We start from the raw sequence: 21,099 nt of genomic DNA, 5'->3' as shown, positions 1-21,099 counted from the left end.
TCATGTGAAACAGTTTGACCGAGATTTGAACCGGGCTCAGATCAGGGGCCAGATGTTAAATTGTTTTACGACCTTTGCTTTGTTTAGGTAAAATGTTTTACGACCTTTGCTGTTTTTCCTCTGCTGTCTATCTTGCCTATCCTCCCTCTTTGAAGTTTGAGAATAAAAGACAAGCTGTATCCAAAGAGAAGCAGAACGCTCTGTGAACAGCTCTGAGAAGCAGTTGACAGAGTCTTCTCCTTTTGCTTGCAGAAGTTTAGTCATAAATTCATATACGTTGTCTGTGGTTCTTTTATGTAGGTTCTAGGAAAATACCTATCATTTTGGTGCCGAAACCCGGGATCTCTCATACCGACCGCTGTCAGGCAGAGGAAGACGCGCTGAATCCATGCATGGCCAGAGTCAATTGGACCTGGAAAGAAAGACCCAGGAAGTAGAATTCTTCGCTGGGCCAGCGACGTAGGTCCGACTTTGTCTGCCAACGGCGGAATGACGAGATCCGACTGGACAACCCGAAAACTACAGAAACGTAGGTGAATTTTAAAATGGCTATTTTAGTGGTTTGAGTTCCCTTGTATGATGTCGCTCTGCTAAAACTCTGTGGTTTGAGAATCCTTGTATGATGTCGCTCTGCTAAAACTCTGTTCGAGGAGACCCCATAAGGGCAAGTCCTCAGGCGGATAGGAAGCTTGTCATTGCTGTGTGGTTTTGATTTTTTGATGGGTAAAATATCACTGGTGCTGAGTTATCTGACAAGGCAAAAACAGATAATGTTGCGCTAAATCATAGAGTCATTACTGTGCTTATATTGCTGGTTTGCTACTGCTGCTTTGTGTGTGTGAGAGTGATTGGAGGTTTAAATACCGCTCTGTATTTTACCTCATATAAAACAGTGGATTTAAGCAGCAAACCTCTTGTGGATGCAATAGGCAAGATTCTCCCACTCGAAAGAGTCGAAGCGGGGAATACCACAACAAGGTATTTTAATTGCTGGCCCACTGAAAAGAGCTCCAGTTCATAGGACTCCCTAGGAGTCAACGAACCTGGACCAAATTTAAATAAATTCAAATAAATAATATTTTTAAGCTGAAATTGCAAGTGTTTTAAATATGGGAAATAAACATTCTTGTAATTCATCACTCGGTAAGGGCGCCGATGGAGATGAAAAGTACATGCTGTCCAGGTTTCCTGGTAGCACTGTACACATGAAAAATGGAGAAAGAAATACAAAATAGATGGAAAGCTAAAAATTGATCAATGGCAAATAATTGTGGGAATTTTGGAGAGTAGTGTAGAAAGAAAAATAGGAAGAAAATAAAGTAATTCCAAGCACACGGCATGCTGTAGCGGTGCAAGGAGAGCAAGCTCCTGCAGCCACCTCTCCCCTGGCTGCTTCAGCAGCTCCGTCTGCTCCAGTATCAGCCGCTGCTGTTCCAACAACACGACTGTATCCCTCCCTAGAGGAAGGGACACAAAACTTATATATCTTTAGACCCTGTACCTTAGAAGAGGTCAGGAAAGCTGTGAAAGGATCAGATGTTTTTCACCTGGAGAAATTTGGAGGTTTATATACCTCTGCCTTTTCCAACGACCGGACAAAAGGCCGTGGAAGAGACAGAGGCAGAGGAGGTCACGATAGGCGACGACCCCAAAATAACACCCCACAAAAACCACGGTATTCAAAAGGCTGCTGGATTTGTGGCAATATTGGTCACTGGGCAAGAAACTGCGCTTCAAAGAATGTTGCACGGGGCGACAAGAGGGGTGGTGGAGTGAGGAGACCACAAATAGGAGAAATCCTCAGCATAATCAGACTCTACCACACCCCAAAAACACAAACCCCCAGTCCAAATTGATGAAATGCTAGAGACATGTGCATGCAGTTTAAGACGTTAAGTAAAACCATAAAAGAAATTGAATTCCTGCAAGAAATCAGTGTATGCAAAATAATTTTTCTTTCCTGAAGGAGGAGAAGCAGGAAAAATAAAACTAAATAATAAATTGTCCTCAGAGAACAATGTTTAATGTATTGTGTAATATTATAACACCAAATTGGTGAAATGATTCTTAGCTGTCTATCTGGAGGGGTCAGCGGTCAGAGTAAGGTACCGACCTGGACATTAACCAGCCTCGTAAACTCTCTTAGGCCTTGAGAGGAGGGCTGCCCGCTGACTTCACAGTCTGCAGCACTGAGATCAACAAATTTAGAGAAATCCATTGTTCTCTGGTGAGACGTGTCTTAGATGAAGTTAACCTAAACTTACATTCTACATTTTACAAGTTAATGGTGAACATGATGAAAGAGACTACAGCTTTTAACATGTTTCATGTTTATATGTGTTTGAATAAGGAAATGGTTTATGACTTCTTAAAAGTTGGATAATAAGTGGCTAAAAGCTATACGATGAAAAGTAAAGAAAGTTATAATTGACTCTTATTTGCTTCTTTCCTTTTCCTCTGTCTGAGCCTCGCTGCGCTGCGTCTGACCTCTGACCTCAGCTCAGATCTGTCCTGCCAATCAGATGACTCCCTCCTTTATCACCAGCTAGTTGATAAAGAAGCGAAAAAGGACAGGACGATTTCTACCAACTGGACACTGAAGGCAATAAAGTGTCCACTGGTCCTAATTCCTTGACATCTGGGAACTGCCATGCAGCAAAACTACTGTATGGAGTCCTGCTAGACGTTTGGAAAAAGAAAGCAAACTGAACTGTTTGCCGCTTGTTTCATTGGTGGACAAAGGGACGGTCTGGACAACTTATAAATAATCCAACACCAGAGCCAGTTGGACTGACAGGGAGCTGGAGAAGAGACAGAGGGAGGACCAGCTGCAGTGACGCTAGCAGCAGGAGGGGGAAGCGAGAAGCAAGACAGAAAGGAGAAATGCAGATAAGTTATACACACACACTGCTGTGATACACACACTGCTACTGTAATGAGGACTTGCTTGCTTACTTACTAGCAGGAAGGAATTATCTAGCTAGAAAAGGACATATTGAAGGTTTTTAGGTACAATGTTAAACAAAATCGTCCATTTTGTACCCATTAACTCAGTCCTTAACAGAAGGACCAGTGATCCTCTTAGGGCCCACGAGCCATAGATTGGGAAACTGTGAAGGAAAAACTGTAATGGTTAAAAGTTAAGAAAAAAAAAAAACTGAGTGTGATACGGCTAAATTACACCAACTAAAATTATTAGATTCAAACTAATAATGATTTGCAAATGTTTTATTTTCTTTGAAATAAATATACAAGTTTGGAACTAAATTAAACATATCTAAGTGTTGAACTTAATTGATATTGCAGTGTTGAAATACTATGGAGTATTTCTTTGCATTTAACTGAAACGCTTAACTTAGAGTTTAATTATATAAAGAATCTATAAATTGATTGGGATTGTGTTTGTGTGTTTTATATTGGGATGAATGACAATTGTTTTGAGAAGAGAGAAATTTTACTGCTAAATTGAGTAACGGATAAAATTATTGACCATTTAATTTAAAATATAAAAAACCATTGTTAACTTGTCTGAAATGCGAGGTTAAGAGAAAACCTGAGACTTTAAGCAACCTTGTAAACGGCTACTAAAAACTGATGATTGTGATTAAAAGCCACATTTTCTAGACTTCAGTCTAGAACATTTTAATCCAGATTTGATTGATAGTCAATAAATTCAAAAAGAAATGGAAAATTAGAGGATTTGAGGTTTTGGTTTAATTTCAGGATGGTCATTTTTATTTAGGAAGAGTTATGCTTTGATGAATTTGATAACATCTACAGGGAAACCAGTCACCCATGCATCCTTGCTTAAGAATCTTTTGCAGGCCATACATTTACCAGCTGAACTAGCAGTTTGTAAGTGTGCAGTGCACACCACGGGACAGGATGAGGTTTCAAGTGGCAATAGATTAGCTGATAAAGTAGCAAAGGAAGCTGCAACTGGGAAGCATGGGGGAGACAATTTCTCAATACAGATAGAAGATCCTCAAGTAATAGACAAAGCTGTGTTAAAAGACATGCAGGATAATGCTCCAAACGCAGAAAAACAAATGTGGATAACTAAAGGGGCGACACTGAATGATGATAACATTTTTTCAGTAAATAGAAGCCGGTCCTTCCAAAATCTCTATTTAGAGCGGCAGCAATTTTGACACATGGACATTGTCATGTGTCAACAGGGGGGATGGTCTCTATGCTACAACAGCATTTTACCACATATGGATTAAATTCTTACTTAAAAAATTTTTGTACTGCATGTCCAGTTTGTGTCAGAAACAATCCTCAAGGAAACATTAGACCAAGAAGAGGAAGTTTCCCAAAACCCTCATCCATTTCAAACAATGCATATGGACTTTATTGAACTCACACAAAGTGGACCACATAAATATTGTTTGGTGATGATTGATGCTTTTTCTAAAAGAGTTGAAGTAGTTCCAGCAAAGCCTGCTTTTGAAATAATTTATGGGAGAGCTTACATATTGCCTCTGTTTGCTCCAGACTTACAGAAAGCTGATGAAGAACAAACATTGGTAGATTATATGATCAGGATCCTGAAACAGAAAGAGGTGTTAAATGCAAATTTACTGCCGTCTGACTGTTCTCCTCTACAGGAAATAAATAAAACCACCCCCATCCAGCCAGGAAACTGGGTCTACATAAAGGTCATAAAAGAACCCTTCCAGGTGCTGATGACCACACCAACAGTCGTAAAGACCCAGCTGGATACATCTGAGTCACTGCAAGCTGCAGAGAGTGTTTGAACCCCTAAGTAGGCGGAGGGAGGAAGGCCGGACTTCAAAGGGGGGCTATTTTTTAGGGTAGCTCGTCTCAAACCCGGTGAAGAAACGCTTAAGATTCCCCCGTCTTTAGTTTGGGGGTTCTGACATCTCTGTGCGCCGAGCAGCAATGGGGACTCCATATGCCAGATGGATCTTCTACTGCGCTGTGACTGCAGCATCAACCTGTGGTGGAAACTAATGAATAGAACCGCGTACGAGGGACATGCTGTGAACTGCTATGTGTGTGCGCAGCTGCCAATCGCCACACACAACTCAGGTCTGCGTGTAGGACACATCACGGATGACAAATAGATGTGTCTCTATGGCCTGAGCACACAACCACGACTCAGCGTCCCCATGCCAAAGGGATGCAAACGGTGAAAAAATGACTATTCTGTTCTACTTCAGATAGGAGATGCCGTGAAGGAACTTTTTGGATCTATGAACTGTTCCTTTAATGCTGACGTATTTCCATTTCCACTAACCGCATGGAAAATACCAGAGACCATTTCATTAGCAGGAGCTAAACCAGGATCTCTGGGGAACTGTGTCTACAATAATGGACATGTTATTCTAGGGACGTTGCCCTGGAACTTGTGTAACAGAGTTTACACCTACTGCGAACCAACACAGGATTTCATCGACTGCACAGCCTGCAGGGGTCAAAGGATGACTCCACACTGCAAAGTCTGGAAGGACAACCCAGACTGTGACAACATGCTTCAGGAGAGGAGTTTCAACATCACAGATCGGACATTGGACGACAGGAGACAACGCTGTGCAGTACCATAGTGCCAGGAGACTATGGTTCACGGGTGATGGCAGACTGGTACTTCCTGTACCTGATTGTATTCATCAGGAAAGGACGACACGTTCTGGCTGCTCGCTCCAAGCGTGATGCCTGAGGTCAAACGCTGGGGAGGCCTCACAACAGACACTGGAGTTCCATGGGAATTCAGGATTTGGAACGGCGGAGAAAAATTCATGCAAGGTCTGTTTCCGTGGGTTGGAGTAGGTGAGATTCGGGACCACGTAGAGATAAACAGGTACGGATTACTGCGACTAATCAACATCACATACCAGCTGGCCAATGGCACCGCGAAGGAGCTGACTGAACTGAGAAACATGGTTATGCAAAATCGTGTTGTTCTGGATTTCCTCACTGCCCCTCAGGGAGGGGTTTGCAGAATTATTGGCCCAACGTGTTGCACTTTCGTTCCTGATGAAACAGGAACTGGAGGAACCATTTCTGATGCTCTATATGAGCTGGAGGATCTTGAAAAAAATAAATATGTGGAGAGTGGAACACGCGGCTCATCCTTTTTTGATTTGTTTTCATGGCTCATGTCTGGTCCATGGTGGACTTTACTGTTGAAGCTCGTGACACCTATTCTGATTGTTTCGGTTCTGTTCTGTCCTTTTAAGGGTTGCATTATTCCATACCTACGAAGTATGATGTTTAAGACAAGTAACACAACTGTTGTCAGTTATCAGCTAGCAAAGGCATCCTATGAGACGAATGAAGATGACTTGTTTTGAGATTCTGACGATTTTCTGTGCAATGATGATGTTCTGTAATCACTGAACGGATTAATTCATTTGCTGAATGATTCCTACACCAAAAATGTGAAAACAAGTGGTGTTAGGGATGAGAAAACTGCGTTTGATTTTTTGCTGTTTCTTTCTTTTGTTTTTGTTTATTTCATTTATTCATTATGATCATTGTGTAAATTTTTATGTTTAGACTAGGACAAAAAATGTATATATTTTGCATTTCTTGGTTCTATTTTATTTCTTTTCTTTTCTATGCTTGGCTTTTGAATAAGGTTTACACACATGGTGAAATGATAAAAAGGGGGGAATGATAGAGATTTTTTGGTATTATCATTTTGTTGTTACTTTAGTTCATATTCAGGTTAAAGTGTTCTCTTGTTTAAACTGTATGTGTGAACTGACCTGGAAGTCACAGCTGCCTGTTATCTTCATGTGAAACAGTTTGACCGAGATTTGAACCGGGCTCAGATCAGGGGCCAGATGTTAAATTGTTTTACGACCTTTGCTTTGTTTAGGTAAAATGTTTTACGACCTTTGCTGTTTTTCCTCTGCTGTCTATCTTGCCTATCCTCCCTCTTTGAAGTTTGAGAATAAAAGACAAGCTGTATCCAAAGAGAAGCAGAACGCTCTGTGAACAGCTCTGAGAAGCAGTTGACAGAGTCTTCTCCTTTTGCTTGCAGAAGTTTAGTCATAAATTCATATACGTTGTCTGTGGTTCTTTTATGTAGGTTCTAGGAAAATACCTATCACACACAGTAACACAGCAACACACACAGTGTAACACAACACACAGTAACACAGCAACACACACAGTGTAACACAACACACACAGTAACACAGCAACACACACAGTGTAACACAACACACACAGTAACACAGCAACACACACAGTGTAACACAACACACACAGTAACACAGCAACACACACAGTGTAACACAACACACAGTAACACAGCAACACACACAGTAACACAACACACACAGTAACACAGCAACACACACAGTGTAACACAACACACACAGTAACACAACACACACAGTAACACAGCAACACACACAGTGTAACACAACACACAGTAACACAGTAACACAACACACACAGTAACACAGCAACACACACAGTAACACAGCCACACACACAGTGTAACACAACACACACAGTAACACAACACACACACACAGTGTAACACAACAACACACACAGTGTAACACAGCAACACACACAGTAACACAACACACACAGTAACACAGCAACACACACAGTGTAACACAACACACAGTAACACAGTAACACAACACACACAGTAACACAGCAACACACACAGTTAACACAGCAACACACACAGTAACACAGCAACACACACAGTAACACAGCAACACACACAGTGTAACACAGCAACACACACAGTAACACAGCAACACACACAGTAACACAGCAACACACACAGTGTAACACAGCAACACACACAGTAACACAGCAACACACACAGTAACACAGCAACACACACAGTAACACAGCAACACACACAGTAACACAGCAACACACACACAGTGTAACACAGCAACACACACAGTAACACAGCAACACACACAGTAACACAGCAACACACACACAGAGTAACACACACGTTCCTGACTTTAGGTTAAACTTCAGTCAGGCTTCACCAAACGCAACATTAAGTAACAGGAAGTACCTGGTGACCCGCAGCATGTGACCTTTCACCTCCATGGTGGCCTCCTTCTTCAGCGGGTCGGGTCCTTCATGGACGTCGAACACGCTCACCTCAGGCTCCCGGGAAAACTGCCCTGTTTTACCACAAATTTATTTCAACTCAAGAACAGAAAGCCAGGCTCTTTAGGAAGACAAAACAGTCAAATTTCATCATTTGTATCATTTTTGTTATAATAATTTATTTTTTCCCCTTTTAATTTTCCCATAAAAAGTCACACTCACTTTCAGCTGCAGTACTACTACTGACCACTAGGGGTAAAAATGCTTAAAGGTTGCTAATGCTAACTGCTCTATGCTTTGGTTCATTTTTTCTCTCAAATTATGAAGAGAATTAAGTTTATGTCATTGTTATTAAATAACGAGGGTTATAGAGGTGAAGGCGGAGCCTCTTCCAGGACTGGGAGTCGTACCTATCAGTCCATGGACCAGTGGAGAGTACTGGTTATCACTGGGAATGTAGAGACCCAGGAAGTCCACGTTGACTGGATGTTTCCTCCACACCCGGTGGAGCAGCACCGTCACCCGGATGCTGTTGTCGATGGTGACGGTGACATGGGAGTTCTTCACGATGGAGATCCTTATGCTGAAGCATAGAAGCAGGAAGCAGAACTCTGAGGACCAATCAAAGCAGAGCAGGAAGCTGGTGGAGGCGGAGTTACCTGTCCTGGGTGATGTCAGCCGTGGCGCCCCAGGTGAACGAGTGGCTGCTGCGGCCGTCGGCCATGGAGATCCGGTCGGTGCCGACCTTCACGCTGACCCCGGCAGGCTGGTGGTAGACAGAGATGATGCCAAAGTAGGAGCTGACTGTGTTTTTGTGAGGCTGCTTGGAGCTGATCAGCTGGCCGTTCACCACAACACCTGCACTCAGCATGGAGCAGAACCGCAGGCAGACCGGTCACACCAGGGACCCGACTGTATGTCAGCTCCAAAGTCCTCACAGACCAAACACATTGTTTTTAAAAACTGAAACCACTAAAGGATTGTGATTTCTTTGTTATCAGATTTGTTTGTAGTAATAGGATCATAAATCGTGAAACGAAACTGAAACTGTTGACTTTAACATTAAATACACCTTTCTCAACAGGTGAGGGCGCACTTTTTCCATCTATAATCAGACATTTAAGCGACTTGAAACCAGTCCTCCCTCCCTGGCACCTCCAGACCCGGGCCCCCATCCGACCCGGATCGGGGGGCAGCCGCCCCCCCCCCCAACCCCTCTTTAGCTCCGCCCCTGGATCTCTTTCATGTTTCATCTGTTCTCAACAAAAACAGAATCTGGGTCAGAGTTCATCTGGAAACACTTCCTGTATCAAACCTTTCTGTAAGTAGAGTTTGATTTGCAAGTCGTAGTTTTGTCCTAATCTATTGGTCAAGAGGGCCACTGATGGCCCAGGAGCCCTACTTTGAGCACCGTTGGTTAGATGTCAGTTCTTTGGAGCTCAGAGTGAAAATAACTAACACACAGCAGGAGAGATATTTTCACTGTACCACAGCCTGACTCGGTTCTGGAGGAGTTCTGGTCCGCTCTCCTGTTGCTTCAGTTCATTGAGCTCAAACTGAATTTGAAGTTTATACTTTGACTAGGCCATTGTCGCACCTTCTCTTGTAGATCTGCTGCTGTGTTTGGGTTCATGGTTCTGTTAATGACCCAGTTTGGGCCATTTTACCCACCTAGCAACTTTGTTGCTAAATTTATCAAGTTTTAAGAGAAAAGTCCAAACCGGGCTTTCTAACGACACCAGAATACCAAAACATCTCCAGCTGTCCTGCACCTGTTCCCGTGTCGGACACCAGGCTGAGGATGTGGCCCGGTTTGGAGTCGATGTTGAAGCAGATGTCCATGTTGCTTCCAGGCAGGCGGACGATGAAGTGAGGGTCTCCGTCCACTGGATGACAAACAAAGACTCTGAACATGGAAACTTGTTTCTGCAGCCTGCAGGTGGATGTGAGTCTTACCCAAGTTAACCTTTGGAGGCAGGACCGTCTCCACGGGGCCACTCAGGACCTGACTGGACGGGGTCGTGATGGGGACTTGGATCCAGGGGGGCGGAGTGGCGTAGACCACGTTGACAGACGGAGGACCAGACAGAGTCTGGACGCCTGCATTGGTCACAACAATAACATATTTATAACAGACATGCAGAGAAATGTTAGCTTTAAGTTTTGGTCTCAGCAGCTTCTGGAGGAGGAGACGTCAGGAGGGAATGATCAGCCAATCAGAAGCTCTCTTCTGCTAACCTGAGAAATAAGTCATTGACCCAAAGTAAATTCAGTTCAATGATTTTTCTAAACGCTTTGCTTAGACTCTGGAGGAAATCCAAAAAGTTCTGATACTGTAGACATATCACCATAGATGTGCTACTGTAGATATAACACTATAGATGTGCTACTGTAGATATAACACCATAGATGTGCTACTGTAGATATAACACATCACTGTCCCTCTGAAACAAGCAGTCAGTAAGAAAAGAGACAAATAATAATAACTATTCAATTAATATATTTTAAAGATTTCTGAATTTTTAAACTTTCTAATTAAAATTATTTGTAGAGGAAACATTTAACAAACCTCGACTCTCCAGCAAAAAATCATTTGTGACGTTTTAACCTCGTTTTGACTGAACCTGAAGTCTTTAAGTGTAGAAACCTTTCTCTTATAGTTAAAATATAAACACTCGGTGTGTGTGCGTGTGTGTGTGCGTGTGGGTGTGTGTGTGTGTGCGTGTGTGTGTGTGTGTGTGTGTGCGGGTGCGTGTGTGTGTGTGTGTGTGTGTGTGTGTGTGTGTGTGCGTGTGTGTGGGTGTGTGTGTGTGTGTGTATGTGTGTGTGTGTGTGTGTGTGTGACCTGAGCAGCAGCCGTGCCTCGGGTCCCGGGCCGAGTCGGCCAGCAGCCTCTCGGCGGCGTCCTCGCTCTCCACCAGCAGGGCGGTCAGCGGCGTGACGAAGCTGTGCTGCAGGGCCAGCTCTGTGATCTGCTTGGTGATTTTTCTCTTTTTTCCCACTGTGGTAACCACAGACCTGCAGGGGGAGCCAGAGAGCAGCTGGTCCAGACAGGTAACCACCAGAATATTTGGAAAATCAAAAGCATGCTGTGTCATTGTGCAGAGAGGTGACGGCGTCTGGTTTGACCCTGGAGGTCAGGGTTCAGGTCTCAACCAGCTGCTGGACAGATGGACTCACATTAACTCTACATCACTGAAAGGTTCACTGGTTGGTTCTTTAGATCCAGCTCGGCTAACCTCAGTCTGGCGGCCATCTTGATTCCAGACCAAAGAGGATTTCTCCTTCAACCCTTCCAAACAGGCATACAGGCTCAGGGTCATGACCTTTAACCTTTAACCTGAATGAGGAATGAGTTGAGGGTGTTTTCATATATATTTACAGGGACAGTCGTGTTGTGACTGGATGCTGGTTGTTATCAGGTTTTTTTATTTGCTTTTTTGAAGAAGATAAAGAGGAACTATAATGCAAAATTCACATTTTGCACATTTTTGTACTTTCATTTGAGTTTCTACCGTTTCTGAAAAAGATGATGCATGACGTCTGGAAAATGAGCCGTTTTAAAAACCTTCACTATGTAACATCACAAGTCAGCAGGCAGTGCCCGTTACCAAGCAACCCCATTGAAGCCCAGCCCGTTGCCTAGCAACACAAGAGGAGTTCCAGCATGTTTGGTCAGCTGGCTTTTCCACTTCCCACCCAGAAACCACCTACTGCGTTCTGGTCGGCTGCGTAAATGTTCCTGATTACACAGCCAGCCCTCGGCTGTTCCAGGTGACCCAGAGTATCCGTGTGAACATGTGGTGCTGTGGGCCTCACCGCTCCCTGATCAGCTGTTTGATGGTGAGGTAAGCCCACATCTGCCTGGCAAAGCCAGTGAAGGAGTGCTGCTGCTTGGCCAGCTCCAGGTCCAGCTCCGTGATGTCAGTCTCCGTCTCCAGGTTGAGCTGCAGGCTGGCCTGCAGGACAGGCAGGCAGAGACATGGACACGGACGTCAGCAGGCGTCCAGAGCCTCAGTGACGTCTCGGGGCGTTGCACTCACAGCTGAAGCAGAGGTGAAGCTGGTCAGCGTGTTGCTGTCTGACAGCTGCACCTTCCCGGCCACCACCAGCTCCGAGCCGCCAAAGAACTTATCGAAGTGGCTCTGGGTGACGTCGGTCACCGCTCCCTCTGGGAAATGGACGGTGACCTTCTTCAGCAGGGGGGACGACACCTGGCTGTAAAAGGCCTGCAGAGACAGGGGAAGACAGGGGCAAGACTTTTTAAACGTCAAAGGTTAGATTCTGATCTTTGGTTTATATTGAACTGTAGCTTTGAGTGGGTTGGTAACGTCTGTGGGTTCAGCAGCTACTTCCTGCTAATGATGGTGAGGCATTGCTTAAGCAGGTGTCATGTAATGAACCGTCTAACCCGGATCTGCTCAGCTGCGTCGTGATTGGCGTAGATCCTCTGGGCCACGCCCCTGTTCTCCATGGCGATGCGCTCCAGGAAGTCGTAGTCGACGTCGAAGCCGATGCCCAGCGAGAAGAGAGACAGCTCCTCCGTCATCACTCGCTTCACGTTCTTCTGGATCTTACTGAGCTTGATCTCTCCTGCAGGGAGCCCATGTTGGATCAGAACCTGCTGCCTGAGGTTTACGGCTCTTCGGTTCCAGTGGTCTCCTACCTACGGTGGGGTCTCCGTCAGACACCAGGATGATCATGGAGACGGAGCGCGGGTCGACGAAGCCCTGGCTGTTCGCCCTGACCAGCATTTGAGCGGCTCGGATCAGCGCCTCGTTGATGTTGGTGCCTGTCAGGAACACGGTCAGCTGTTATGGGAGCGGCTCCTGGCCCGGCGCCGGGTCACACTCTACCTCTCTACCTCCGGTGGGTTTGATGTTCTGGACGTATCGCTTGGCGTCGGCCACCTGCAGAGGAGAGGCGGGAAGCAGCTCCTCGCTCCAGCAGCGCACGTTGTGGTTGAAGTCGATGATACTGAAGCGGTCTTCCATCTTCAGGTCGTCCAGAATCGCCTTCATGGCTTCCACCGTCTACAGCAGAACCACGAAGCTCAGTGCATTCTGGGAAACGGCCACACGGTGGCAGCGTTCCACACAAACGGGAAGAAAGAACTTTAGAGGTCAACAGAGGTCACTTACTTGCTTCATCTTGACCCCCCACATGGAGCCGCTGACGTCGATGACGAAAACGATGTTTTTCGGAAGAGGAGAGAGGTTTGAAGGAGCGAAGAAATGAACAAAATAAAGATCTGACACCTGAAACAGAGAGTCATCATCATAATCATCTCTGCTTATGTTTGAGGAAGTGGATGCTGTTTCCTGCTGGGGGTCAAAGTTCACCTGCAGCTCCCCCGCGTTGCTGTCTCTGGTCACGTCGTATTTGACAGAGAAGATGCCGTCGATGGCGCTGCCGGAGCAATTCTCACATTTTCTCTGCTGATGCAAATTTGGCTTGAAGACAACATGAGCCTGAGCAAAAATGTAAAAATTATTATTTATGATACGTGCATGAAACAATCCATTTAGTTCAAAATGTATAATTATGTATTGCAGCTTTAGCCTTAAATGCATAAAATATATGATGTTAGTTCATGTTATTAATAGTAGTTAATAACTATTTCTATACTTAGACATGCAATAAATGCATCATAATTCATAAAACCATAAAATTATTATTAATAACATAATTAATGTTTCCAAACATGTTCCCTGTTTTATTTTAACTTTATTAACCATAAGTCTATGCAAAATATTGACTTAAATATTTTATAAATATGTTAAAAATCAAAACATTTACATTTAATTATTTAAATGTATCAAAATTAAAACAAACTTGAAAAACTTCAGTGTCTGAATAAGATGAATAAATAAACACGTCACCAGAAACTATTGATCAGGAAAAATTATTTCAGATCAACGAATTAATAAAAAACTAATTTTACTGATGAGACCAAAATCATCTGGATGGTTTAAGATCTGAGTTTCAAAATAATCTGGTGGGGATGAAAGACAGAGAGCATTATTATTATTATTATTATTATTATTATTATTATTATTAATGTTATTATTATTATTATTATTGTTATTATTATTATTGTTATTATTATTATTATTGTTATTATTGTTATTGTTATTATTATTATTAGTATTATTGTTATTATTATTATTATTGTTATTGTTATTATTGTTATTATTATTATTATTATTATTATTATTGTTATTGTTATTATTATTATTAGTATTATTATTATTAGTATTATTGTTATTATTATTATTATATTATTATTATTATTATTATTATTGTTATTGTTATTGTTATTATTATTATTATTATTATTATTATTATTATTATTGTTATTATTGTTATTGTTATTATTATTATTATTATTGTTATTATTATTATTATTGTTATTATTGTTATTGTTATTATTATTATTAGTATTATTGTTATTATTATTATTATTATTGTTATTGTTATTATTATTATTAGTATTATTGTTATTATTATTATTATTAGTATTATTGTTATTATTATTATTATTATTAGTATTATTGTTATTATTATTATTTATTATTATTATTATTATTATTATTATTATTGTTATTAATATTATTATTATTATTGTTATTATATTATTAGTATTATTGTTATTATTATTATTATTATTATTGTTATTAATATTATTAGTATTATTATTATTATTATTGTTATTAATATTATTATTATTGTTATTATTATTGTTATTATTATTATTATTATTGTTATTATTATTATTATTATTATTATTATTGTTATTAATATTATTAGTATTATTATTATTATTATTGTTATTAATATTATTATTATTGTTATTATTATTGTTATTATTATTATTAATATTGTTGTTATTATTATTATTATTATTAATAATAATAATAATAATAATATTATTATTATTATTATTAATAATAGTAATATTATTAATAATAATAATAATATTACTATTATTATTAATGTTATGATTGTTGTTATTATTATTATTATTCATATTATTAATAATATGAATAATAATAATAATTAATAATAATAATAATAGTATTATTATTGTTATATTATTATTATTATTATTATTATGATTATTAATATGATTATGATGATGATGATTATTAGTAGTAGTACTATAGTAGTGGTATTCTCCAGGTTACCTTGTCTTTCGTTGCTGTGACTTGGATCACATTTACAAATCTCTCTCCCAGAGTGTTTGGCGTTTCCAGCTTTGAAATTCCCTTCGGCTCATAGATGTAGACGTCCACCTGGGCAGGTGTGGGGTCAGAGGTCAGAAGTCAGCAGAAAGGTCAGAGTCGGGCGCGGGTCTCTCACCTGGAAGTGCGGTACCGGCCGCCCGGGCTGCAGGAACAGGTTGTGCTGGTACACGCCCAGCCGGCGCTCCATCATCTCCTGGTAGTGCAGCTCGAAGGCGACGCTGCTGCCCGGCGGGACGTGGACCTCCGTGGTGAAGGTCTCCAGGTCCTGGGCGTTGGTCCTCACGATGCCCGCCGCCTTGTTCCTGGAGCTGGCCTGGGCGTACAGCCGCCGGGCCAGCGCCTTCTCCTTCACCGAGCCCACGAACGTGATGCCGTTCACGTTCCTGCAGAAGGAGGAGGAGAAGAAGCAGTTGGCCTCCCGTCTGTGCGCCGTCAGAGGACGCGCCGTCAGAGGACGCGCCGTCAGAAGACGCGCCGTCGGAGGACGCGCCGTCAGAAGACGCGCCGTCAGAAGACGCGCCGTCAGAAGACGCGCCGTCGGTCTCACATGGTGAAGTTGGAGATGAACGCCCGTTTGGGGATCTGGACGTTGAAGCCGATGCTCTGAGCTCTGGAGCCGGAGTTCAGCACCGAGCTGCGGACCGAGGTGTGGGCGAAGCGGGACGTGATGCGGCTCTCCACCCGATAACTGTTCACCGTGATGTCATCGCCCCGCACGGCCTGCGGGCGCGCAGCGGAGACGGCGGACCGACAACAAACAAACCAAAACAAGAAACTTTAAAACAGGAAACACAAAAATGTAATTAAAACTAAAAAAAAGTTCAAGAAAATAAGGAAAAATGAACATTAACAATTAATATTAAAAAATAAAAATATTATAATGTGAAACAAACCGGAGCCTAAAACATAACGACCAATCAGAACCTCAGAACCTCGGGTTGCCTAGCAACAGATGATTCAGGAGAAACGCCAGTTTCTGACCAGATTCCAGGATCTTGAAGGGAACTGGACTCAAGACGTTCAGAACCGAACCAGAACCACGAGGGCTCGAAACGGTCAGCAGGTCATCAGAACGGAACCAGAACCTCGGGTCGGCCAAACCAGGTGGACCGAGACACACGTCCAGATTTCCCAGAAGGCTTTGGGATCATCCAGAACCGAGTCGAGCCGAAGCGTCTTCTCTGCTCTGAGGAGGCGTGACCTCTGACCTTAACCACACAGGGCAGTTCTCTGGATGTTGTTGCGGGTTTTTTGGTGACCTTTCGGATGGGTCGGCGCTGACCTCTAGGCAGTGGCGGAGCCAGAGGGGGGGCCAGGGGGGCCAGTGCCCCCCCTGTCATCTGATTGGCCCCCCTAGTGGCCCCCCCAGATTATTGACATGTAACCGCACCAGGTTATTCCTGTACATTATTTGGAATCATTCTAAGCCAACCTAATATCTAAAGAAGAAAAACAATAATAAATATATCAAAAGAAAATGTATAAAACTTTATATAAGTTAATGTGACATAAATAAATAGATTTTTATCAGGTGTGATACCAGCCTCCTTTATACTCATAACAACAAGCTGATATTCTTCTCCTGGGTGTTTCAGTTGCTGTTGTGGTGCAACTCAAAGGCTAAAGCACTTCATACCTGGTGGTTGTAAAACACCAATAAGTTATTTATTGATCCTCCGCAAAAAAGAGAAAAAAACGAAGAGGGCCGACAATGTTCATAGTTTGGATCAGAGGTTGCGCTACAGTTTTTTTCGTTGTCCGTCAAAGAAAAAAAGAATTTTATTTCCAATTTGTAGTCATCAAACGAAACATTTATTATTTCTCTGCTAGAACGTTTTTGAAATCAGGTAACATTTCACGAAATTATGTGATTAGAAGACGACAGAACTCTGATCGTTTCCTGATCCCTCATCACTTCTCTCAGCGGGAGAAAAACCAGCAGAAGCGGATCAGCTGCTGGACGCTCCAAAGCCTCTGGTCCGTTAAAGCGAGCAGATCAGAGATGATTCTCTGACAGATATTGTTCTTAGTCTGATTAATAATGATTAATAATGATTAATAATGAGCTCCACGATGTTCTCTGTGCGTAAAGTTGAAACTGTCTGCGCACCAAGTGGTCAGCTGATCACAGTCTGGACAGAAACCAGGAACTGCTCTCTGTTCTCATCAAGACGAGGCTGAGGAGGGAATCTGACATATTAACTCAGTTTTTACTGGTTTTGTTTTTAAAACACCATTAACTAAGCAGTGTAACTATATATTGTATATTTGGCGTTTGTCATGTCATGCGTGATTAATTGGAGTAACGGTGGAGCATTTAAGCGCATTTATCGCCCAGCGCTCTGCGCTTGTTTCTAACGAATCTGCACTTTAATTTCTTTCCTCTCTCAACAATCAGCTGTTATTCCTCTACATAAACTACAATAAGTAGATTATAACATTCTCTTTAGGTTTTCTCTGTGTGCTGCAAACTCATTAAATGTAAACTCATTAGAAGCCGAACCACCATCAGGCAAATAATTCTGGTCCGACCCGAAATATTGTTACCTGTCAAATGACCTGTCCAATCAGAGCTTCCTAACCAAGGTGTCCATAACTCTTCAACACGCTGTCAGCTCCCGGTCCGAAAGACGCATTTAGTTCAGTGTCCATGAGATGATATTCAGAACTTTAAAACTTTAAAAGTCTAACTCCGCCACTGCCTCTAGGGGTCGCTTCACGTTTTCTCCCTGTGGTTCTCTGGAGCCACAGGGAATCTGATTGGTTCCTGCCTGGATCCACTTCCTGTTAAGCTGATGGAGAACAGGTGTGGCAGTGATCAGGCGTGAGGCTGAACCCAGGTGTGATCAACCACACCTCCACCACGCTGCTCCACCAGCAGGGGGCGATCCCGTTCTCACACAGGATCATGTTTAAGAAAAACTTTTACTTAAATCAGCCTTTGGTGTTTCTTTGTCTTTAAATAATGAGTGACAAACATGCAAAAACTAGGAAGTCAGGAAAGAGGAAACACTTTTCACACCAAAGTTAGCATGGTGTTGGCAGCGTCATGCTGTGGGCCAGTGGCTGCCAGTGGTTCTGAGACGCTGGATTAAATCATGAAGACGACGGGAAACACAAACTTTCTGGGTTTAAACCAGACAACCCACATGTAGGGTTCTGGTACGGATCCAACAGCAGGACTAGACGCTCCTGGAAAGTCCTGGAAGGTTTTGGAAAGTCCTGGAAGGTTGTACAAGGTTCTGGAGAGTTCTGGAGCTCACTAAGGCTTAACGCAGAACTGCTGGGGTTGAATGTGGCCGACCCCCAGCGGGTCAGCGCCCTGCCTGCCACGAGGAACTCCTCAAACAGTCGGATATTGATTACTAGATAAGGCTCAACTCTGCCACAGTGTTCGGCTCTTTACCTCAAAGGTCTGGTCTTCCTCGCTGGTCAGCACGGCTCTCTGGAACCAACAAACAACACAACATGAGTCAGCAGCAGGCGGCTCCCAGCGGCCCACTGGGTTCGGATCAGAACCGAGGAACGAACCTTCTGCCTTTCCTGAGGAAGGTCGACTCCAGGCTGACGGACGAAACCAAGAACGAAAACTCAGACAAATATCAGAAGAAAAACTGAAAACTGATTTTTATGAGTTGAAATGATAAAATAACAATGATTCTGTTTAATTTGATAGAAATGATATTTTGTCTGCAGACGAACAAACGGAACCAGAAAAACGAACTTTTAGTTTCACATGATTCTGAATCTCTGAGTCTGAAGGAAAATTTTACTTTTTTCTGTTTCTGGATCATTTTTTCAAAACAAAAAAGTTTAACGGAAGAAAACAATAAATTATTATATTTCAACTGAAGTGTGTCGGTTTCAGAAAATGTGATAAAATTAAGAATTATGTATATTTCAGAACTGATGGAGCATCAAGCAGTTATTATTCATGTTCATTATTCATCCCACCCAGCTCTACATCACCTGGTTCTACATCACCTGGTTCTACACCACCCAGCTCTACATCACCTGGTTCTACACCACCGACTTCTACACCACCCAGTTCTACACCACCCAGATCTACATCACCCAGCTCTATATCACCCAGCTCTACATCACCTGGTTCTACATCACCCACTTCTACACCACCCGGTTCTACACCAGCCGGTTCTACACCACATAGTTCTACACCACCCGGTTCTACATCACCCAGTTCTACACCACCCAGATCTATATCACCCAGATCTACATCACCCAGCTCTATATCACCCAGCTCTACATCACCCGGTTCTACATCACCCAGTTCTACACCACCCAGTTCTACACCACCCAGATCTATATCACCCAGCTCTACATCACCCGGTTCTACACCAGCCGGTTCTACACCACATAGTTCTACACCACCCGGTTCTACATCACCCAGTTCTACACCACCCAGATCTATATCACCCAGCTCTACATCACCTGGTTCTACATCACCCAGTTCTACACCACCCAGTTCTACACCACCCAGATCTATATCACCCAGCTCTACATCACCTGGTTCTACATCACCCAGTTCTACACCACCCAGTTCTACACCACCCAGATCTACATCACCCAGCTCTATATCACCCAGCTCTACATCACCTGGTTCTACATCACCCAGTTCTACACCACCCAGTTCTACACCACCCAGATCTACATCACCCAGCTCTATATCACCCAGCTCTACATCACCCGGTTCTACACCAGCCGGTTCTACACCACATAGTTCTACACCACCCAGTTCTACACCACCCGGTTCTACATCACCCAGTTCTACACCACCCAGATCTATATCACCCAGCTCTACATCACCTGGTTCTACATCACCCACTTCTACACCACCCGGTTCTACATCACCCAGCTCTATATCACCCAGCTCTACATCACCTGGTTCTACATCACCCAGTTCTACACCACATAGTTCTACACCACCTGGATCTACATCACCCAGCTCTATATCACCCAGCTCTACATCACCTGGTTCTACATCACCCACTTCTACACCACATAGTTCTACACCACCCAGCTCTACATCACCCAGTTCTACACTTTCTGCTCTGCATCAGAACCAGAACCAACCAGCTTTCAGCTTCTATGACCACAGATCTGGAACAAACTTCCAGAAAACTGAAAAACAGCTGAAACCCTGAGTTCTTTAAATCTAGACTTTATTGTTTGGGTTCAAACCTCCAACCACATCTGGCTGGAGGTGATTTGAACCATAATCAATGAAACGCTAATCAATATATTAATGATTATTGATGATGTCTCTCATGTTTGTTTCTTCACTTGTTTGACTTTTTTGTTGTATTTTTATGATCTGCTGTGATGCTGAAATGTGTTAAATAAACAGGACTGATTGTAATAAACAGTATTTATGTCTCATCCTCTCCTGCGTTTTGTAAACAACCTGGTTATTTTATTTGGCAGGTCATGTAAATGTTTATGTATATATATTAACAGTCTGCTTACTGTCTCCAGGTTTTAAACAGGAAAATAAGCTCATTATTTTGATCTTCTCTGTTTGACATGAATTAATGTATAATAAATTCCTGTGCAGCCTCACCTCCTCGTCCTCCCAGTCTCCGTTTATCACAAACTCAAAGCAGCAGCTGTGGTGAAGGAGCAGCAGCCCCAGAGCGAGCAGCAGCGGACGCCTCATGGTTCCACGCTCATATTTTTACACAAAACTATAAAGAATAAAACGAGAGCAGTGAGGAACGGCAGCGAGCTGAGAGCTTAAAATCCACCAAACTGATCCCATCGACTCGAACCA

The 21,099-nt window shown here is 42.8% G+C and overlaps 1 protein-coding gene across 2 annotated transcripts in view; it reads right to left on the bottom strand.

The window, feature by feature from the left end:
* Positions 1-21,099, bottom strand: part of itih2 (inter-alpha-trypsin inhibitor heavy chain 2) — a 27,447-nt gene extending 6,348 nt beyond the window's left edge. The window contains exons 1-19 of one of the 2 annotated variants that reach the window (XM_008401628.3): positions 20,890-21,097; positions 18,843-18,875; positions 18,718-18,756; positions 15,859-16,031; positions 15,427-15,694; positions 15,252-15,359; positions 13,407-13,535; positions 13,206-13,322; positions 12,929-13,097; positions 12,731-12,856; positions 12,476-12,657; positions 12,108-12,293; positions 11,884-12,023; positions 10,910-11,082; positions 10,021-10,164; positions 9,837-9,950; positions 8,724-8,922; positions 8,475-8,647; positions 8,027-8,138 (exon numbers count right to left, since the gene is read on the bottom strand). In XM_008401628.3, the coding sequence (XP_008399850.2) occupies positions 8,027-8,138; positions 8,475-8,647; positions 8,724-8,922; positions 9,837-9,950; positions 10,021-10,164; positions 10,910-11,082; positions 11,884-12,023; positions 12,108-12,293; positions 12,476-12,657; positions 12,731-12,856; positions 12,929-13,097; positions 13,206-13,322; positions 13,407-13,535; positions 15,252-15,359; positions 15,427-15,694; positions 15,859-16,031; positions 18,718-18,756; positions 18,843-18,875; positions 20,890-20,985 (2,681 nt within the window). In that variant the 5' untranslated portion in view covers positions 20,986-21,097. Of the gene's footprint in view, positions 1-8,026; positions 8,139-8,474; positions 8,648-8,723; positions 8,923-9,836; positions 9,951-10,020; positions 10,165-10,909; positions 11,083-11,883; positions 12,024-12,107; positions 12,294-12,475; positions 12,658-12,730; positions 12,857-12,928; positions 13,098-13,205; positions 13,323-13,406; positions 13,536-15,251; positions 15,360-15,426; positions 15,695-15,858; positions 16,032-18,717; positions 18,757-18,842; positions 18,876-20,889 lie in introns of both variants that reach the window. The other variant, XM_081603769.1, reaches the window with a different exon arrangement.

Source organism: Poecilia reticulata, chromosome 23, assembly GCF_904066995.2.
Source record: "Poecilia reticulata chromosome 23, P_reticulata-male-v2, whole genome shotgun sequence".
Classification (NCBI taxonomy): Eukaryota; Metazoa; Chordata; class Actinopteri; order Cyprinodontiformes; family Poeciliidae; genus Poecilia; species Poecilia reticulata.
The sequence above is the reverse complement of the archived record's forward strand: the minus strand, read 5'-3'. Positions and strand labels throughout refer to the sequence as shown.